Source organism: Canis lupus, chromosome 9 (assembly GCF_011100685.1).
Source record: "Canis lupus familiaris isolate Mischka breed German Shepherd chromosome 9, alternate assembly UU_Cfam_GSD_1.0, whole genome shotgun sequence".
Lineage (NCBI taxonomy): Eukaryota > Metazoa > Chordata > Mammalia > Carnivora > Canidae > Canis > Canis lupus.
The window spans coordinates 44,484,716-44,506,872 of record NC_049230.1 but is presented as its reverse complement, the minus strand read 5'-3'; the positions used below and the strand labels follow the sequence as shown (position 1 = coordinate 44,506,872).

The window sequence follows — 22,157 nt, the reverse complement described above, 5'->3', positions numbered from 1 at the left end:
AGATCTCAAGAAAGAAGGGGGTACTTTGGAAATCATGTCAATGGGTAAGAGGGAAAAACTGGGGTGGCCAAGACAGTAAGAACACTCTGGTTGGATAAAAAGGAGAGGGGGAAGGGAGTCACTGCTAATGGGAATGGTGCTGCTTTTTTGGGGGTGATATAAAAAGGTTTTGAAGTTAGTGGTGCTGGTTGCACAACTAATACACTATACCCCATCAGCACACACCATGAAAGAGTAGATTTTATGGTACATGAATTTTATTTCAATTGTATTGTTATTTTAAAAAAGGATGCAGAAAACATGAATAAAAACATTTTGGAGAGGTAACGGATGATGAGAGATTTTCATTCTCTGGTGGGGTAGACAATCAAGTTCTGATCTGTAGGATAAAAAGTCATTATTTAGGGAGGATAAGAACCCATTTCTCTTGCTAAATTCTACAATTTTACATTCCTGTCATACCTTCTGAAGTTTCATTTTGAGAAGAGATTCTCTTTCATTTCTTGGGCTAAATTATCAATGGAATATTCATATGATGTTTTTGAACGATAGGTGAGGGGGCAGCTTTTCAGTACCAATACTACTTCACTCTAGGTTTTAGGACATCATGAAAAATACTTATCTATACCCAAGATTTCATAATCATTATTGCAAACTAACTCAATGGTACTATTTCAATACAAACAACCATAGGCACAACCATTTAGATTTCTAATTTATTATTAAATTACATAACAAAGCTTCTATACAGTCAGAAAATGCACATTTAGATGACAACAAAAATTAAGTACAAATACAATAAATCTGGTTCCAGAAGCCATTTTAAAAGCAAAAAAATTAGAAAGTGCATTTGGAATAGATTTTTAAAAAATCTGTATTGGCATTTTTTCATGAGGAGACATCTCTCATCCTGGTAAAGTGTGACTGGAAATGACTTCCCTTCCTCTCTCAGAACTAACAGGATGGGAACAGATGCAAATACTCTTATACTAAAGAGAGACGTTAGGTACAAAGAAAATAAGAAAGATCCCTCAAGACATGGCTCAGCTATATCTCAGCTTTTTATCCAATAAACATCCTTCAGAGTTACTTAGTCCTTATTTTTTCCCAGAGAAGCTTAAGAGTATGCAAGTTTATAAAAGAATAACGAAAAAAAAAAAAAAAAAGAAAGAATAACGAGATTGGTTTATAAAGACCATGATGAAAAGCTCTGCATCTGTACAGAGATCAGGCTAAACCACCTCTAACCCAAAAGGAGAATGGAGCACAATCATTTTACTTTTCTGAGTGGAATCCATTTGTGCTTTAGTTACATTTGCCACATTTAGTGTAATCCTAGACATGTCCATTTAACCTCCGCAGCAAGTTAGAGAACTCGGTCAATTTTTAAGAAATCATATCCGGCTAATGATCAAACATGAGGTATTAGAAAACCAAAAAAGTTAGTCCAGTTCTTTAAAGTCCTTTTCATCAGGCTGAGATTATTAACAGTGAAATAGACAATCAATGGTGGGAATGCAAGTCCAGGGTGCCTCAGTTCCACAGAGGCCAAAGTCATGACATCAAAAGTCTCAATAAGTACACTGTCCTAGTTAGATGTATTCAGCATCCAGTAGGAAAGACCTAAAGTAAATATTATTTGGTTTCAGGTACAAAAAGTGCCCGTGTGATGCCTCCTCTCTTCACTTGTTTCAATTCTTAGGATTTTACTTCCATGCCTGATCTGCAGAAGGGAAAAAGGCATTCTGTACAAGTAGATTTTGGTACATAGGGGATTTTGGTACATAGGAAAGCCCTTTTCTAACACTAGAAAAATTAAGGGTGAGAAATGCAGGTTATAGGGAATCCTTCAGCATCATTAAAAACTCTAAAAGAATGTAGAGGGCGCCAGGACAGATGAACTGAAGCATATGGATATCTGGGTTTGAACTTAGTAGTAAATTAAACATTTTTAACTAAAGTTATCAACACACATTAAAACAAAATCTCAGTATACTTTTGGGAATTTTTTCCCTTGTTTTGCCTTCTTAGTGAAAGGGAAAAGTTTTGAATGGTTACCAAAATGATCCCAAAGGAAAGATCCGTTATTATTATTATATAAGACAATGGCCGAGGGAGAATAATTTCCCCTAAGAGGCCACTTCCTTCTGACCTCTTGGCTGTAACAAGCAACTTACAGTTGGCCCCTGAGCCTAGCAGTAGGTCTGTAAGGGGAGAAAAAGGGGAGAAAACAAAGATGGTTAAAAAAAAAAAAAAAAGTTAAATGGCACAAAACTGAAGGAGTTCAAATCTGCTATCATGGGATTCAAATCCTCTTCTTGTAAATGGCACACTTCTACTTCCTTATTCCAGGATTTCTTTCTGTGAATGAAGGAACTGTAGGAGGAGAGGACAAGCCCTATCCTGACTATCTACATTTGATCCCGGGGTCACCTCACTATGGGCTACAGCACTGGGCAGTTAGTCAGACCTACCTGACACCAACATCTCACACCAAGCTTTTTCAAGTTGCTTGGAAAAACTAGTTAATTTTCATAAAGAAAATAACATAATTCTATTACTTCATTTAAGCATAACCCTAATAGAAAGGCTCATCAGCCATCAAAAAGTAGTGTTTAGTGCAGCAAGCTAAATTAGCTCAGGCCCTCAGTTTACTCTCACACAATCAGCATTAATGAATGTACCAAATAATCAGACCAGTAAAAAAGACTGGTTATATAATTAAATAAATAACTTTATTTATGATACTTCAGATTGTATAAATGCCAACCATATAGCAATGGAAGTCCCATAAATTCTAGCTGAGGCACAACCACCAATCAAGGCCCTTTGAAAAATCAAAGATAATAATAAACTGTCAGGGGAGAGTAGTTTTGTTCTCCCAACACAGAATTTAATAAATGAACTTCTCTGATCCTTTATGATCCACATTGGGAAAACTTTCTTTTAAGGGCATCCCCAATCAAGTAACCTATTAATCAACCCATATTTAGAAAAATAAACCTCACAGTTAAAAAAAAATATATATCAAATGCCTTTCACACCCGGAACGTAATAAAACTTTGACACCAGAAGGAAACACCTCTCAGTTTCTATATCAGACCAGGGGTTAGTATACTGTGTATTAAGTTCACCTGAATGTCATCGCCCATATACTGTGATGTAGTTAAGAACTGCATGCTAATATCCTTTTATTCCCTGTGGCAGAGTCTGAAGCCAACACTATAAATACCATAGTCAACATTCCAACAGTGAAGGGCAACCTTCTTTCTTAGTGAGGAGTGTAGATATTGACGTCTTCAAGCTATCTGTGGTAGTTCAGTTGGACAAGTAAGTCATACGTGTACAGAAATGGAGAAACGGTAAGCCTGAAAAGAATTTGGGTGGGTGGTTTAAAATTCTATCGCTGTCCAGGGGCGGTAGTAGAAGTCAGATGCAGACATAGCGAGATTCTGACACACGCACCTTCAATAGTAAAAGCATTCTCTGGATGTTTGGAAAAGCTTAACAGATTTGGAATGAATAGGTTTTCATAACACCCAGAATTTCTAGAACATCAGGCAGTAGTTCTTAAACTTTTGCTCCTAGATCATGGAGCATTTACAACTGGAATTATCTGGACGGTGACCCCTCAATGTCTTTTTACATGTGGCTTGTTGAATAGATCTCACTGAAAACTGACCAGTCCCCTCACTCAAGAGTCGATTCTGACATGAGGAATAGGTGGGGGTGATGACAGACATTGGCTATCAGCTACTTTTATCACTGTAGAACTGAAATTTCATTTACTTGTAATAGCAAATATTAATCCTATGGAAGAAGCAAAAAATCAAAACAATGACTGAAAAAAAGCCTGTTATTCTTGATGCTTTTCCAGTAATACAGTTAACCCCAGTGTGCATACAATTTACAAAAAGAAGGAAAAAAAAAAAAGCTTTTTTTTGCAGTGTTTGTCTTCTGCTTCAGACAACCTCAACTATGTTGAAGTTATCTGTTGGCATCTCAAAGAATCTGTGAAAAATGTAATTTTCCTTGAATACCAAAACAGGGACTCAGAGTAGAAATTTGTAGCACAGCTTATCAAGAAATGACTTGTTATTTCTCATCATGAGTGTAAAATAAAAGGAGAAGAACTATTTTTATTCACAACCCAATCTGGGGCTGAAAGGAAAGCAGTCTTTGGATATAGAGAAACCTGGTTTTCTGAAGAGTCCAGATATAAGACCTGGCTTGTCATCAGCCTTCGACACTATTACTGAAGCACAGAAACTGTTTCTGATTGGTTTACTTACCTCTTAGGAAGACAAAAGCAACTGAAAACTTTTTTTTTTTTTTTAAACTAAAAACAGAAGGAAATATGTGTTAGAAAAGATAGCACAGCAAAACTGTGGCTTCAGCTCAACCTGACCATGTCACAGCAGAGTCCACCGCTACCAGTCTTGAATTAATCCTGCTGGTCAGGATAATCATCAGGGCATCAACTTCTCCTTCCTACTTTTCCTTATTCCAGATCAGGGTGTGAAAGTGGTGGTTGTTAAGAGTCCCTGGAGATGTTCCATCAATGGAAAGCATACAGCAGCAATAGGATGGTACAGACACCAATGACACCACCCAGGATGAGTGAGTCTCGCCGCTTCCTAAGATTGATCCGCTGGATCAGGCTGTTCACAGCAGGAAAACGATCTTTGGGAAATCTTTATTAAGGTCATATTTGAAGAAGCCTCTTTAGATAAAAGTCACAGGAGTCACAAAAAGAGAGATCAGTGTAGTCCAGAAACAATAAATAATGAGAAGAAATACAGGAGAAGAAAATTACACAGAGGGAGTCTTAAAAAAACACATGCCCAAGCTAGGGATGTCCTACTGCTCAAAGTCCCCCCAAATTGAGGCATTACGACCAGGTCAGGGTGGGAACCAGTGTGTGAAGAGAGGAACACTGCAGGGCAGGGAGGCACAGGTACAGCCAACTACGACTGCTACCACCCCGGCTTCCCCCCTCCCTCTCTCTTCCTTCCTCTCCCTCTCTTCCCTACCTCCCACTCTCTTTAAACCCCTTCTCTCAGGAGAGTGGGAAGTTTTGCCAGAAGAGTTTTGAAGAAGTAACTGATCCTCTCCTCACAGGGTGATAAGCCCCTTGGAATGGAATTGGTGGGAACCAACTCTAGGGTCTGAAGAAATCAGTCACTGGTGAATTATTTAAATTTTTAAATTTATTTTGCAGCAGTAGATAGGATATGGTAGGAAAGTAGGTTACACTGCTCTCTAGCTGTCCTACTTGGGAAACATAAAAAAAGATAGGAAGTTTCCAATTTTAGAGGTTTAAAAACAGTCACAACTACATTTTACTTAGTATTTTAAAATATCTTCATGCTCTAGTTTGTATGTTGTAGACCACAGCACATGTGTGCTCATCCTATACTCTTGCATTTCTGACAATATACCTGCAGGTGAATCCTCTTTGTTAACAGAGGTATCATATCAAAGTCAGAAAAACCACCAACAAAACCCACCTACAGTACTAGAGGGCTGGAATTGTATCTCCACCCTGTGAATCCTTATTGCATTTTTCTGTCATTAAACTACTCAGCAGGGACTATATTCATGTATTTATATATTCCACATATTATATGATTAGGACCATGTCTTCTACTAATCCTGAAATTCCCTGTCTACCCAGGATAGAGCTTCACATACTGTATGAATGTGTTTCTGAACTAATGAAAAAAATTTTTCAGAAATAATTTTAAAAATATATAAGAACAGGAGGCATGAAATAATAGGCAATAACTTTTACAAGATACCAATCTCATATAGAACAAATGCTGAATCTTTTTTTGCTGAGTAAAAAGATCAACAATCCCCTTAGAGTACACAAACTCTCAGCATTAGGAAACCTTGTCTCTAATGTGCACATTTCTGTCCAGTTTACTTTTAGGGAGTCCCCTCTGTCTTCTTCTATAGTCATCTAGTTCAGTCCATGTAAGAGTGTGGGCTGACCTTGTCCTCTGCCATCAGGTATATATAGAACTCAGGACTGGCCAGGAAGAATATTCCTTTCCAGTGACCCTAGCTGGGGCAATTACAGTCCTCTTGAAACTTTTATCACAGCTGTTAGAAAAGACCCACCTTTCCACTGGGACTTCTGAACTAGTAGAAGGTGACTCTTATAGCCATCTCTGTCCCCATAAGGAGAAAACCTGAGAATAAGGTCAACCACAGGAAAGATAAGAAGTGGAATAGGTAGGGGGAAAAGAGAGAGAGGAACGGCAGTTTAACAATGAAATCTGACCATAAATCTGAGCTCCTGAATTGAGTCATGTCTTTTTTTTTTTTTTTTTTTTTTGAGTCATGTCTTAAGTCAAATTCTACCCATGAATTTTAGATACATATATACAAACTAATTTCCTCCTTTCCCCCCTTAAGTCAGTCTGAATTAGGTTTCTGTTGCTACCTCTCTATGGAGTCCTAACACTCATTTTATTTGATTTTTTTGAACACACATTCTTCTGGAAGTATCATAATTTGATGATACAAGTATATGTAACAGTACTCTGTAAACTGTGTAACCCAATATAAAATATAAATGATTGCAGATGTATGGTTTTATATTTAGGGTGATAAAAACAAGAACAAAACTCACAAAAAACTAGAAAATACCAATACACTCCAGGATATTCCTTAGGGAATTAAGTATCAAACTAAAAGTGGCCTTAAATTATCTAGGACCAGAAGATACTCAGCTTTTGAAAATTATAGGTTCTTCCTCTCTTAGTAACCGGGAAAGAAAACTTTTTCTCCAAAAGGCTTGACTTCTCAGAGAGTAAACAGAATATTTCAGAGTAGCAGGCTTACCAGTTTCCCCACTGGGTTTTGTGGAAGTATTAATAATCCTAATTCAAATCAGGAAACTCAAGAATTAAAAAGGTAGAAGTCACAAGAAACAATCTATCCTAGCATTCAGCTTGTGCATGAAGAGTCACAATGAAAATACAACTCCTCTAAATGTACGGATGTCTGTCTCCTTCTTTCTCCTTCTAAGCATCTGCTACTGACTTATCCTCCAAACTGGGAAAAAAAAGTAAGAAAAAGCACGTAATTTATGATGTTGAGGTAAGAATAATATATACTGTGGCATTCTAACATGGATTCAAGAGTTTTTAAAATGTAAAATAATTTTGTAATTTGAAAATTCATTTATAATTTTCTGAATCTATTAGTATCAGACTTATGGTGTACAATCTTTTACAAATGGCACTAAACAAAATCAACTTTTATAAAGTAGGAATGCAAGGCATATTCATATTATGTAATTACTAATGGCCTCAACTGCTATTTGATGATGGCAACCTAACCGCCACCCCCCCCCCGCTCCGCCCCGCAAAAAAGGCATAGATACCTCCCCACCAAAAACTAGTGATTTCAAAATTTCAAAAAGGATACTGGCCAAAGTATTCATTTTGCTCTGAATTGACTTCAGCATTCCTCTCTGTGAAGTCATATTTTCTTTTGTTGCCATAGCAATGCTGAAGAGGGGGAAAGAGAAGATAATTACATTGGCATTTAAAATTATCCTGTATGGATCCATCACACCCGTAAAAGTGAACAGAAAACTAAAATAAGCAACATAATCTTGAAAAGCATGCGCAGAGAAAAAAAAATCATTTCCCAAGTCACCTTAACGCTATCCCTTTCCTGAATGACCACTCCATCCCCACTGCTATCCTCTGGTATCTTTTTGGACAAGGCAGTAAGCCAGTTCCTGTGAGTTTTCCCAAAGTAACAAATGAAATAACAGACAAATCACTATTACAAAAGCTTCTTAAAATCGTTTTGAAAGGGGCCAGCTACTAAAATATCCTTTATCAGAAAAACTGTTGAGAGGGAAGTATGAAATTATGATCATAAAAATAGAACCTAAAGTGTAACACATCACAAAATATTCATATATAACCAGCCTTTAATTTATGAAAAGATTATGTTCCAGAATTCTACTTGACAATCAACCAGGCAGATTTTAGGAGACATGTGCAACATTATGCTGGGTTTCCAAGTAGGTTTTGACAAAGGTTACACATTCACTAAATGCCTAAGAGAGATGGGAAAAAGTCCCTTCCCTTACAAAAACTAATAGTCTCTTCCAAGTGACTACACTGATATCCTATTTTAAAAGAATCTCAGTTGGTATTTTTTTGCTGTCACTGCCAGGGTCAACTTTCAACAGCCTTATTTCCCTGGACATTAGAAACCTAGAGGGCAGGTCAGTATCCATTTTGACATGTAATACACAGTAGAATGCTATAGATACTGACAGAAAAAACAGCAAGAAACAGAGTGTTCTTAAATCTGAAAATATATGAAACATTAAAAAAAAAAAAAAAAAAGGAACAGAGATGAAGAGATTCCAGGAAGATGATGATCAGAGCACAAATTCCTGACCGCATTTCTGGTCCAATTTCTTCCATGGAGAAACATAAGAACTAAGGCAGATATGTAGGGGAGGGGTCCATCTGAGATCCCACATTCTTTCGAAATCTCCAAGGAAGAAAGCCAGGTAGGTTATACTCTTTCAAGCAAGGGAAGAACCAAGGAACTAACGACAGGAAAGACTAGATTTTTCTCCAAGCCTGGGGCAAAGATCTATGTTTCACTGCATCCTGAGGAGACCCGAGAGTGGAAGACATGGACCTGCATGCACTGGAGCTGCAGTAATGGACAGAACTGCTTCTGGTACCTGCAGCTGGTAAAGGGCTGCTACATACAACTAGAAGAACCTATGAACTGACAACTGACAGGCCACGAGTCCTGAAGAAGAAAAAACTGCTGGGTTGCCTACTGCCACTTCTGGTAGGGGTCTCTGCTTAGAGGTCTCTTAGCTTAACCCATCTGGGAGCTGAATGAACATATTTTTGAACAGGCAACACCAGCTATCCTACTGGAGAAAAATGCTAGAGGGAGTACTCTAAGCAAATGGCAAATAAAACATGAAATTTCAAGAATTGAGAAGGAGGCAAAGAAGAAACAAGTGTGTGAAGAGACAGATAAAAGGATATATATTAGAGCACTATTTGGTATAGTAAAAGACAAACACACAAAAACAACTGCCCAAATGGAAACAACACTGGAAAGGTTTAACAGATTATGATTTAACCACACTATGAAATAATACTTTGTTATTAAAAAGAATAGGATGGCATTATTTCTATTAACCAAGAGGGATTTTTATGATATACTGAATGATTAAAGCAAGGCACACGATGTGTAAAGTATGAAATCTTTTTTTCATTTCAAGCAATAAACCATCTTTGTATACACCTGTATGACAGTGAGCATATTAGAAAGATATTAACAACTGTCAGTTATTATAAGTTACTCAGGGGACAGGAATGGAGGGACACTACCAGGAAATGAACTTTTTCTTTATATATTTTAGAATTATTTAAACTGTTACAAAAAGAACACTGTACACATACATAATAAAGAAAATTGAAAAGAAAATTGCAGGAATTCTACCTGAGTGACTAAGAAATGTGAATAACATTATCAGCACCAAATCTACTGCAGTTATTTGCCTCAGTACCACCAAGAGTCAAGCAATGATTATAAAAGTTTTTCCCAGATCCCAGAAAAGATAAAGAATTGAGGAGATGAGAAAAAAAAAATGAATTAAGGGGATCAGGTATCTTTGAAGGCAAAACTGTGGAATAGGGCTAAAAATGGAATTTGTACAAGTAAATGCCAGACCCCTACATTACCTTTCCTGAACCATTAAGTCAGGTGACTGCCCCAAGCTCAGTAGAAGATCTAACCTAGAAGAGATCTTAGAGATACTGACATTATGAAGCTCTCAATGAAACAGCCAGGCCCCCTTCTGATCATCCACTGTGGGGTCTACCACTTGGCAAGTGTCCCACCACTCAAGTACACAGAACGAGCTTCCAGGTACTGGATTTTGGAGCCTTACCCTTAAATATGAACAAAGAACCAAGAATCACTATGAGTTTGAGAAAAGCCTCTAATGAAAGGCAGGGATCCAAACCAACTAACCAGCAAACAGAAAAGTGAATCTGAGGAAACAGGCAGTAATAGAAGCTCAAGAAACTCTAAAATCAAATTATATTTAATGTCTTCAGAGAGAGAAAAGAAGGCATCACAACCATGAAACATAAACATAAATCTATGTGTGTGTAAGAGTGTACCCACTCCTTAGAAAAACTGGTGTAAATTTTAAAAAAGAACGGAAATTAAAATGTAATAGAAGCATTGAAAGGACAAATCGAGTAAACCTCTCAGAAAGTTGAAAAAAAGATAAATGGAAAACAGAGAAAAGGTAAGAAAGGAACAACAGAAGGTCCAACCTATTTATTACCGGTTAAAAGCAAAAAAAAACCAGAAATGAAACAGTGAAAAAGGAGGTAGGAAAATGATAGTTTAAGAAAATTTCCCAGAACTGAAGATGTGTTTCCAGATGGTAGTAGCCCACCCAATGTCCAGTGCAATGAACTGGAAAAGATGTGTGCTAAGCTCACTATGGGGAGGTTAAAGAACACCCCAAAACATGGGGGAAAAAGACCCTAAAAGTTTCCAGAAGAAAAAAGCTCATCACATTCAAAGGACCAGATATCTCAACTGGCACTGAACTTAAAAACAGTACCTTCAAACATTTCAAAATTATTTCTAACCAGAACTCTTTAACTTAGCTAAACAATGAATCAAGGATATATGTGAGAAGTCCAAAATTGGACCTCTTGTTCTGTCTTAGGAAACTACTAAAGAATATGGTCTGGCATAATGAGGGAATAAACTAAGAAAATGGAAGACACTAAATTCAAGAAATAGCTGATCCAGGGACGCCTGGGTGGCTCAGTGGTTAAGTGTCTGCCTTCAGCTCAGGTCATGATCCCCGGGATCCGGGATGAGTCCCGCTTCAGGCTCCCTGCATGGGGCCTGCTTCTCCCTCTGCCTGTGTCTCTGCCTCTCTCTTTCTGTGTCTCTCATGAACAAATAAATAAAATCTTAAAAAAAAAAAAAAAAAAAAAGAAATAGCTGATCCAAAAATGGCGGTATTTGAAGGTAACAGGGACCCCTGGACCAGTGCAGTGGAGCAGGCCTGGATAACAACCAGAAGAGAGTAAAACAGAAGGAACCCCACAATGTTAACTTTACACTGAATTTTAGATCCCAAATCCAAAAGAACACAAGGAGAGTCCAAACTAACAACATCTTTTGCATCATTAGTTCTTATTCATAATTATGTCTGTAACAAAATAGGATACATTTAAAATGTGGTTGTTTTAACATAAATTTATGTACTTTAAAAGGGGTATGATGGTCTTATATAAAGTAACACAACTTCATTTAAAGTGAGGCTGAGCTTCTGAAGGCAATCTTTGAATCATATATGCCTCTGTTTTTTACACTGGGACTATACTATCACCATCTCCCATGCACTTTGTCTCAGAAGTAGATAAAGAAGATTAAAAAATAATTTCCACAAAGCACTTTGTATTCCTTAGAGAATGGGTATTATCATCATACATTATGTTATTATCTTGTTGAATATGCATGATTGCCAGTACCACACAGAATGTATCTAGATATACTTTCCCATCTCATTGCATCATGTGGAGTCAAGCTGAGTGAACTCTAGGCTGTTGTTATTTCAAAGGTCAAATACTCAGAAGCAAACATAAGCTCCAAATAATATGTAATACTTTTAAAATGATAAATCATTGATGTGCTTTTGATGTGCTTACTGGAACTTTCTTACTTGCTTTAGTTCTAAACTCAGACACATAGTTTTTCAACAGACAATACTAGGTTTAAAGCTTAAGAATAAATATTAAAAATATTAGTTCTTTTCAATTAATTGATGCCAGAGTCTATATTCAGTTTGCACATATTCTTAAAATCTCCAAAAGGAAAGGAAAAAGTAAACTGTTAAATAGAGAATATGCACAAATAATTATTTGGCACTTAAATTTTATAGAATCTATAAGTAATTATAACTAGTTTCAGAGTCAGTAAAATTTCACTTGTGATACCTACCATATTTTGAAATAAAGGCAAATAATGAAATAAAAAAGCCCTTATAATTATATATATATTTTCTTTTTAACTAGCAAAATAGTCGTAGCAGTGATTAACGGTTCTCAAAGGTTCCTATCCTAGGAAGTACTCCAAATTTTTATACTCATATTACTAGCCCTTAAATAGGTCAGCTTTGAGTTAAACAGTTTAATTAAGGCAGGCTGGCCCAGAAAAAATCAGGCAGAAAGAGGAGGAAATAATAGGAAGAAAAAAAGGAACAGGATTATAGGGAAACTTTAAGTAAAAAAATCCTTGGCAAATGTGATTTTACTTTATGTGTTGATGAAAGGGAAGGAGTCAAAGAAAAATATTTCAGTTGACAATTAGGCAATTGTGTGAAAACTTTGTTCAGATGGACAACCTAGTGCATGTAATTTAAACAAAATCTCCAGATATGATAATTGCATATTACTGTAAGTGATTATACTTTATTAAATAATGATAGAAACATTATAACCTACTGAATAAAATAAGAATCTATGAGTCCATATCAATATAAATACATATTTAAAATATGAACAATGAAATATTTAGTGGTAGAGAGGCATCATGTCTACAATTTATTTTTAAATAGTTCAGGAAAAAAGTGAAAAAGCAAATGTGGCAAAATGTTAATGTGGGGAATCTAAGTAAAGGGTATATGGGAATTCTTTGTACTCTTGGAATTTTTCTGAAATATCAAAATAAAAAATTAAAACAGTTTGCATTAGTAATACAGCTACTACTTATAGATTACCTAGTATCAGCTAGGCATTGTATTAGGCATTTTACCTTATACTATCTTTAATCTTCACAATAGTATTTTAGGGTAGATATTATCATCAATCTTTATTTTTATTAAAAAAAATTTTTTTTACGATTTTATTTATTCATGAGAGACAGGAAGAGAGAGAGAGAGAGAGGCAGAGATACAGGCAGAGGGAGAAGCAGGCTCCATGCAGGGAACCTGACATGGGACTCTATCCCAGGTCTCCAGGATCATGCCCTGGGCTGAAGGTGGCGCTAAACTGCTGAGCCATCTGGGCTGCCCAATCCTTGTTTTTAAACACATGAGAAAATGAAGGCCCCAAGAAACTTATCCAAGAACAGAGATCTGATGAGCAGCACAAACCAAATCACACTCCAAAGCTTGTATTCTTTATACAAGGTGTTAAATATGGTAGTAGTTTAGATAGAGCCCTAGTTCTAGAATTACAGAGATTCAGATTTGAGGATCTGAATCCTCAACATAATTTATCAGTCATGTGATCATAGGCAAATTACTTACCTTAATTTCTTTTTTGTTTTGGACACAGTATTTATTTCTTGGGTTATTGAAGAAATTAAATAAAATAAAGCATGTAGAACATTTGAGCACAACACCAAGGCCACTGGTAGGAGTAAAACAGGTCTGTTGATGTTTCCAAGTACTTCATTATATCTTTCCCGAGAAACGCTTTAGACACTGCTGAATTCTAAACTGTCGAGATCATATCTAGTTCATTTACTTTTTTATTGTCATAAGACAGTACCTAAAAATTCACCAAACCTAGAGAATTAAGCAGTTCAGACCAACAAATAAATGTCCCTTACCTTAAGCAATAACTACTTCAGTGTTATTACAGATAACACTAAATATTACTGCAGAAGATTTTCTGCAGCTGTTGTGAAAAAACCAAATCTACATAAATGGTATAAATAAGACATCTGCCAAATCACATGTCAAAGGTGGTTTTCGACTAAAACTTGAGAATGAAAAGATTGAGGCTGAAAGTACTGAATATGAATTAATCAGAAAAATTAACCTAGGTAAGTCAGCCTAATTCTAGAAACAAAAATTCTGGGCTTCAAATGTCTCTGATAAGGAAAGGACACAGTAAAAATACATCACAACCTAGTGAAATTCCCATCTTTAAGAATGGTAAATTAACTTTAACTCTAGTTACAGGGTTTAATTTAGCATGTTTATGTACCAAGCAAACAAAAAACACACTAAAGTACAACAAAAATTTTTCCTACCTTATTGTCTCTTCTATCAGACGATCTGAACTGAAAATAAAATGAAAATGAAAATTCTGAAATCATTAAGGCACATTTAATTTAAAACTTGTACTTAGTTTTTCTACATGTTAGAGGTTAACTTTTCAGCCATTTATATTAACAGAATATCAAAGACTTTTGAAAGCATCTGAAGAATATTCTGGGCCCTGAAATAAATTTAATTCATCCACATGTATAATTTTCATCTTACTTGTATTTGTTAGCTTAAATCTATTTCTTCCACAGAAATACCTGATGATTAAAGACAGAACAGTTTTAATGACAGCATAAAGAAATGAAACTTCTTTAATCTAGATAGCTCAAACTTGTCACCACAACCTATTCAAACCTTAAGAATTACAACCAACTTGTTGAGACAGGATAAGGAAATATAGTTCTGATGTCTATAAGTAGTAATTATTTACACCTTAAAGTTCCTTCCATTTTTGGGGAACAGTTTTGTTTTGGAAACGAAACCAAATTTCAGCTTACTTATTGTAAAACAATTCAAGAATCTGAATAAAGACACTAAACACACCTTTGATCTGTAAAATGTTTGCCTATTTATGTTCACACAGTGGAAAGAAAGAAGTCTATTTTAGGAAGGAATTCATAGGTATCAAGGTAAAGGTGCTGCTTTATGGCAGAATGCATGAAAACTAACTCCCAAGGTGCACAGCAGGTTCTTTTTTTTTTTTTTTTTTTAAGATTTTATTTATTTATTTATTCATGAGAGACAGAGAGAGAGGCAGAGACAGAGGCAGAGCGAGAAGCAGTCTCCTCACAAGGAGCCCGATGTGGGACTTGATCCCGGACCCTGGGATTGTGCCCTGAGCCAAAGGCAGGGGCTCAACCGCTGAGCCACCCAGGCGTCCCTGCACAGCAGGTTCTTAATTGAATACCTGCACATTTTTTTCTAACTACTTTGCAAAATAATTTCTAAGTTCACGGTATCAACTAATAACTGGAAGTTTCATAATAAAGTAGTAGACCAGGAAATCTAAGTTATTAATGTATGAATTAAGAGACAAAAATGAACTTTAAAAAATGTCATAAATACCTTCTATAAGCCCTATGATTGAGAATTTCAAAAATAACATGGAGCGCCTGGGTGGCTCAGTCAGTTAAGTGTCTAACTCTTGGTTTAGGCTCAGGTCCTGATCTCAAGAGTCATGAGATGGAGCCCCAAGTCAGGTTCATGCCCAGCATGGAGCCTGCTTAAGATTCTCAATCTTCCCTTGCTCCTCACCCCTAAAAACAAACAAACAAACAAACAAACAAACAAACAAACCAAAACCCAAACTTCAAAAATTACAAAGATAGTGGAGGAATTAAAAGCAGACTATGTGGCTTTTGAATGCTGTCTCTACTAGCAATCGGACATTAGGTAAATTACTAGCAATCGGACATTAGGTAAATTACCCTATGCCTACATTTTTTTCAACTGTAACGGGAATGATAAGCAAAAACACTCCACCTCTACTTGTTAAGAGGATTAGAGAGGTTTATATATAGTGATTAGAACAGAACCTGGTACACGGTAAACACTAAGTATTTTTTGCTATTTATTACAGCAGTTTCTCAGTAACTATGCACTAATTCTAAATCTAAGCATAAAGTTGATAATAAATTTCCAAATAAACCCACTGCTCTGATGAATTCTATTGATAAATATGATAAACATTTATTTTGTTAACAAATGTATGGAAGTACCCTGGAAAAGAAGTGCATCAAACAGGAGCTACAAAGATAAGTAAGGTACTAACTTCTACAGACTACAGAGACAGAGAATATATATGCCTACAGGCATCTTGGTAAGGTGGTCATAAGTTCACAAAAGAGGGAGTGGTTAACTATAACTGGGTTAATATCTCCTTGTTCAACACAATGGTTTGGTTGACTGTTTTCATTAAAGCCTTAGTATACTGAAGGTCAAGAGAAAAAAAAAAAAAGACATTTTAAGATTCAGGAAGTATAATTTGAAAGTAAATAATTATATTGCCAATCACAGCAAATCAGTTTTTTAAAAAATATTTTATTTATTTATTTGAGTGTGCGCTCACACAGACAAGCAGGGGATGGGGCAGCGGGAGAGGGAGAAGCAGAAGCAGACTCCCTGCTGAGCAGAGAGCCGGACTTGGGGCTGAATCCCAGGACCCTAGGGGCATGACCTGAGTTGAACACAGATGCTTAACCAACTGAGCCACTTCAGTGCTCCCAAACCAGTTTCTTTTTTTAAGATATTATTTATTTGAGAGAGAGCACAAAAGAGAGAGAGCATGAGCAGAGGGAGGGGCACATGGAGAAGGAGAAGCAGACTCCCTGCAGAGCAGGGAGCCCATGCAGGCTCCATCCCAGGACCTGCGACCATAACCTAAGGCAGATGCCTAACAGACTGAGCCACCCAGGTGCCCCTCATCAAACCAGTTTTGTGTTAATAGCCTTATCTTTTAAATAACCTTATTTTTTTATGAAGATAAAATCAAATAAACTACTAAATTAAGTGCAAAAGAACAGACTATTAATTTTGTTAATTTTGCTAAAAATAATGACAGCTAATAGTTATGGAGAGATTATGAGCCATGTACTGTTCTAAATGCCATAAGAAAATAAAATTACAGTAGTCTCCCTTTGTCTAAGAAGACTACATTTCAAGACCCCCAGAGAATGTCTGAAACCATGGATAGTACTGAAACCTATGTATACTATGTTTTTTTTTCCTATTCATACATACCTATGATAAAGTTTAATTTGTAAATTATGCACCATAAGAGATTACAACAATAACTAAGAATAAAATAGGATTGTAACAATATACTATAATAAGTTATGTGAATGTGATTTTTCATTCTCAAAATATCTTACTGTACTGTACTCACCTTTCTTTTTGTGATAATATGAGGTGATAAAATGAATATGTGATGAGGTGAAGTGAGGGGAATGAACAGTAGCATTAGGCAACTACTGACCTTCTGACAATATGTCAGAAGGAAGATCACCTGCCTCTGGACCACAGGTAACTGAAATCATGAAAAGGTAATGTTCACAGGTAACTGAAATCATGAAAAGTGAAACCACAGATAAGAGGAGACTAACTGTATAGGCCAATATCCTGATAAATACAGATGTAAAAATCCTATACAAAAATGTCAGCAAACCAAATTGAATACATTAAAAAAAGATCATACACCATGATTAAGTGGGATTTATTCCAGAGATGTAAAGATGATTTGACATCTACAATCAATGGGATACATCACACTAACAAAATGAAAGATAAAAATCATGATTATCTTAACAAATGCAGAAAAAGCATCTCGCAAAATTCAACATCCATTTATGATAAAAACTCTCAACAAAGCAGGTAAGAAATGTATCTCAACATAAGGATCATATACAACAAGCTCACAACTGATATCCTCTATGATGAAAAGCTGAAAGCTAAGATCAGAAACAAAGATGCCCACTCTTGTCACTTTTATTCAATATAGCTTTAGAAGTCCTAAACAGACCAATGAGGTAAGAAAAAGAAAAAAAAAAAAAAAGCATCCAAACTGCAATGAAGGAAGCAACTGTCACTATGTGCAGGTGACATATTAAAAACCCTAAAGACTCAATCAAAAAACTGTTAGAATAAATGAATTCAGTAAAGTTGCAGAATGCAAAACCCATGACTCAAAAATCTGTCTTATACACTAATAATAAACTATCAGGAAGAGAAATTAAGAAAATCCCATTTACAACTGCATCAAAAAGAATAAAATACCTAGGAATATATTTAAACACAAGGTGACATTAATACAAGACACTGAAGAAGGCATAAATAAGTGGAAAGATATTCCAAGCTCATGGATTAGAAGAATTAATGTTAAAATGGCCATACTGCCTAGAGCAATATGTAGATTCAATGTAATTCCTATCAAAATTCCAACAGCATTTTTTTTACAGAAACAAAACAAACCATCCTAAGATTTGTAAAGAATCATAAAAGACCCTGAATAGCCGTAACAATCATGAGGAAGAAAAACTAAGCCGGAGGCATCATGCTCCCTAATTTCAAATTATATTACAAAACTATAGTAATTAAAAGAGTATGGTACTAGCATAAAAGCAGACATAGATCAACAGAACAGAACAGAAAGCCCAGAAATAAAGCCACACATATATAGTCAATTTATGACAAAGGAGCCAAGAATACACAAGCGGGAAAGGACAATTTCTTTAACAAATGCTTTTGGGGAAACTGGACAGCCACTGCAAAAGAATAAAACTGGAACACTATCTTACACCAAACACAAAATTAACTCAAAATGGATTGGGGAACTGAACATAAGAATTGAAACCATAAAACTTTCAAAAGAAAATGCAGGCAGTAAGCTCCTTGACATAGATCTTGGTGATGATTTTTTTGTATTTGATACCAAAAACAACAAAAGCAAAAATAAATAAATGGAACTACATCAAATGAAAAATATTTTTTCTTCCAAACTAAAAAATTTCTGTACAGCAAAGGAAACAATCAACAAAATAAAAAGGCAACTTACTGAATGGAAGAAAATATTTGCAAATCATATATCTGGTAAAGGGCTAATATTCAATATGTAAGGAACTCAGCAGCAAAACAAGACAAAACAAAAACCAACAAAACACCCAATCTGAATAAAAAGTGGCCTAAGATCTGAATAAATGTTTTTCCAAAAAAAAAGATGTATCAATGGCCAAAAGATACATGAAAAGGAGCATCTTAATCATCAGGGAAATGCAAATCAAAATCACAGTAAGATATCACCTCATATTTATTAGAATAGCTATTATCAAAAAGACTAGAAATAACAACTGTTGAAATTATGTGGAAAAAAGGGAACCCCTGTGTACTGATGGTGGGAATATAAACTGGTGCAGCCACTATGGAAAATAGTATGGAGGTTCTTCAAAAAATTAAAAATATAACTACTACATGATCCAGCAATTCCACTTCTGGGAAGTGAAATAAAAAGTGAAAAATAGAAAGTAGTAATATTAACTAAAAAAAAAAAAAACATATCCCCATGTTCACTGCAGCATTATTTACAAAAGCCAAGTTATGGAATCAACCTAAATTCATCAACAGGTGAATGGATAAGGAAATTGTGATACAAGAATGCCTGGGGGGCTCAGTGGTTGAGTATCTGCCTTCCGCTCAGGGCGTGATCCTGGGGTCCCGGGATGGAGACTCATATCAGGCTTCCTGCATGGAGCCTGCTTCTCCCTCTGCCTATGTCTCTGCCTCTCTTTCTGTCTCTTATGAATAAATAAATAAAATCTTAAAAAAAAAAGAAATTGTCATATATACAATAAAATATTACTCAGTGGTAAAAAGAATGAAATATTGCCTTTTCAACATGGATGGACCATGAGAGCATTATGCTAAGTGAAATAAGACAGAGAAAGATAAATATCACATGATCTCTCATATGTGGAATGTAATACACTACCCCACCCAAGAGTAGATATCATTCTCATCATTCACACATAAATGGAGACTGAAAGAAGTAATCTAATCATTGGTCACAATTATTAGCAGAGGTGGGATTCAAATTCAGTCTGACTTCAGAAATTTGGCTCTTACTGTCTCAATAAATGATAGCTCTCTTCCTCTCTTCTACAATCAGTTTTAGTTTTCCCTACTACTTTTAGATAATGACTTCTCTCTAATAAAAATCTATACTCTTAAGATTTATTCCATTTCTCTATTCTTCCCCTTTCCTCTCATCTAGCAACCTTTATGTCACTGGAGGATCTCTATTCTAAATTTTATTGTTCTAGGAAGCAATTTAAATAGCTAGGACAGGGATCCCTGGGTGGCGCAGCGGTTTGGCGCCTGCCTTTGGCCCAGGGCGCGATCCTGGAGACCTGGGATCGAATCCCACATCGGGCTCCAGGTGCATGGAGCCTGCTTCTCCCTTTGCCTGTGTCTCTGCCTCTCTCTCTCTCTCTCTGTGTGTGACTATCATAAATAAATAAAAATTAAAAAAAAAAAAAACTAAAATCTTTAAAAAAAAAAAAAATAAATAAATAAATAGCTAGGACAGACTATCCATATTCTAGACAACAGTTCTTTGACCCCTTTCACCCCAAAGAATGAACAACATATGAATGCTCCTATAATTTCTTTAGTCTTTTTCAGATTTGGTAACTTTTCTCCTTGTTCACAGTCATCATTCAATTTTTGTCTTAATAACCAAGTAAACAGCTCCTCAACAGGTTCTTGAGATAAATAAAATTAACTCAGTTCTCCTAATTTTTAAAAATGTAAAATAGAATTCAGCAACATATAAAAAGAATTATGCACCATGACTAAGTGCGGTTAATTCCAGGAATGCAAGATGGCTTCAATATTCAAAAATCAGGATATAACCAAAAAAACTAAAAGGCAACCTACGGAATAGAAGATATTTGCAAATGATGTATCTGATAAAGGGTTAGTATCCAAAATATATAAAGAACTTATAAGACTTAACACCCAAAAAACAAATAATCCAATTAAAAATGGGTAGAAGACATGAACAGACACTTCTTCAAAGAAGATATCCAGGGGATCCCTGGGTGGCTCAGCGGTTTAGTGCCTGCCTTTGGCCCAGGGCGTGATCCTGGAGACCTGGGATTGAATCCCACGTCGGGCTCCCTGCATGGAGCCTGCTTCTCTCCCTCTGCCTATGTCTCTGCCTCTCTCTCTCTCTCTCTCTCTCTCTCTCTCTCTGTCTTTCATGAATAAATAAAATATTTTAAAAAAAAGATATCCAGATGGCCAACGGACATATGAAAAGCTGCTCAACATCACTCATCATCAGAGAAATGCAAATCAATACCACAATGAGATACTACCTCACACCTGTCAGAATAACTAAATCAACGATATAAGAAACACAGGGTGTTGGTAAGGATGTGGAGAAAGGGAAATCTCTTACACTATTGGGGGGAGTGCAAACTAGTGTAGCCACTCTGGAAAACAGTATGGAGGGTCCTCAAGAAATTAAAAATAGAACTACCATATGATCCAGTAATCACACTATTAGGTATTTACCCAAAAGATGCAAAAATACTAATTCAAAGGGATACATGCACTCTGCTGCTTATTATCTACAATAGCCAAATTATGGAAACAGCCCAAGGGTGCACAGATTGATGACTGGATAAAGAAGATGTAGTGTGTGTAAATATATATAATGGAATATTTACATGCATAATATATGTAATATATATATATAAAGTAATATATTTATTACTCAGCCATAAAGAAGAATGAAATCTTGCCATTTCCAACAACATGAACAGAGCTAGATGGAGAGTATTATGTTAAGTGAAATGAGTCAGTCAGAGAAAGACAAACCTTGTATGATTTCACTTATATGTGGAATTTAAAAAACAAAACAAATGAGCAAAGGGGAAAAAAAGATGTGGGATGGAGGGGAAACCAAGAAACAGACTCTTAACTATAGAGAACTGATGGTTACCAGAAGGGAGGTAGATGGAGGAATGGTTTAAATAGGTGATGGGGATTAAGGAGTACACTTGAGATGAGCACTGAATGTTGTATAGAAGTGCTGAGTCACTATATTTTGCACCTGAAACTAATACTACACAGTATGTTAACTAAGTGGAATTTAAATAAAATTTTTTTAAAAAATTATTCAAAAATTAATCAATGTAACCCACCATATATGAGCAGGCTAAAAAGCGTTTGACAAAATACAACACCCATCATGAGAAACATTCTCAGAAAAATTAGAGGAATACTCGCTCAACTTGATAGAGGATTTACAAAAACTTACAGCTAGCATTACACTTAACAGTGAAAGACTGGACGTGCCTAGGGGGCTCAATCGGTTAAGTGTCTGCCTTTGGCATAGGTCATGATCCCAGAGTCCTGAGATTGAGTACCCCATCGGGCTCCCTCCTCAGTAGGGAATCTACTTCTCCCTCTCCTTCTCCCCTCTCCGCTGCTCATGCTCTCTCTTGTCCATGCAAACTCTTTCTCTCAAATAAATAAAAATCTTAAAAAAAAAAAAAGG

The 22,157-nt window shown here is 35.9% G+C and overlaps 1 protein-coding gene across 6 annotated transcripts in view; it reads right to left on the bottom strand.

Moving 5' to 3' along the window:
* Positions 1 to 702: 702 nt before the first annotated feature.
* Positions 703 to 22,157, bottom strand: part of GOSR1 (golgi SNAP receptor complex member 1) — a 57,161-nt gene continuing 35,706 nt past the window's right edge. For 2 of the 6 annotated variants that reach the window (XM_038548412.1, XM_038548413.1), the window contains exons 7-9: positions 14,086 to 14,115; positions 7,441 to 7,523; positions 703 to 4,683 (exon numbers count right to left, since the gene is read on the bottom strand). In XM_038548412.1, the coding sequence (XP_038404340.1) occupies positions 4,559 to 4,683; positions 7,441 to 7,523; positions 14,086 to 14,115 (238 nt within the window). In that variant the 3' untranslated portion in view covers positions 703 to 4,558. Of the gene's footprint in view, positions 4,684 to 5,956; positions 6,198 to 6,297; positions 7,092 to 7,396; positions 7,524 to 14,085; positions 14,116 to 22,157 lie in introns of those variants that run through there. The other 4 variants (XR_005364739.1, XM_038548415.1, XM_038548416.1 and 1 more) reach the window with 4 other exon arrangements.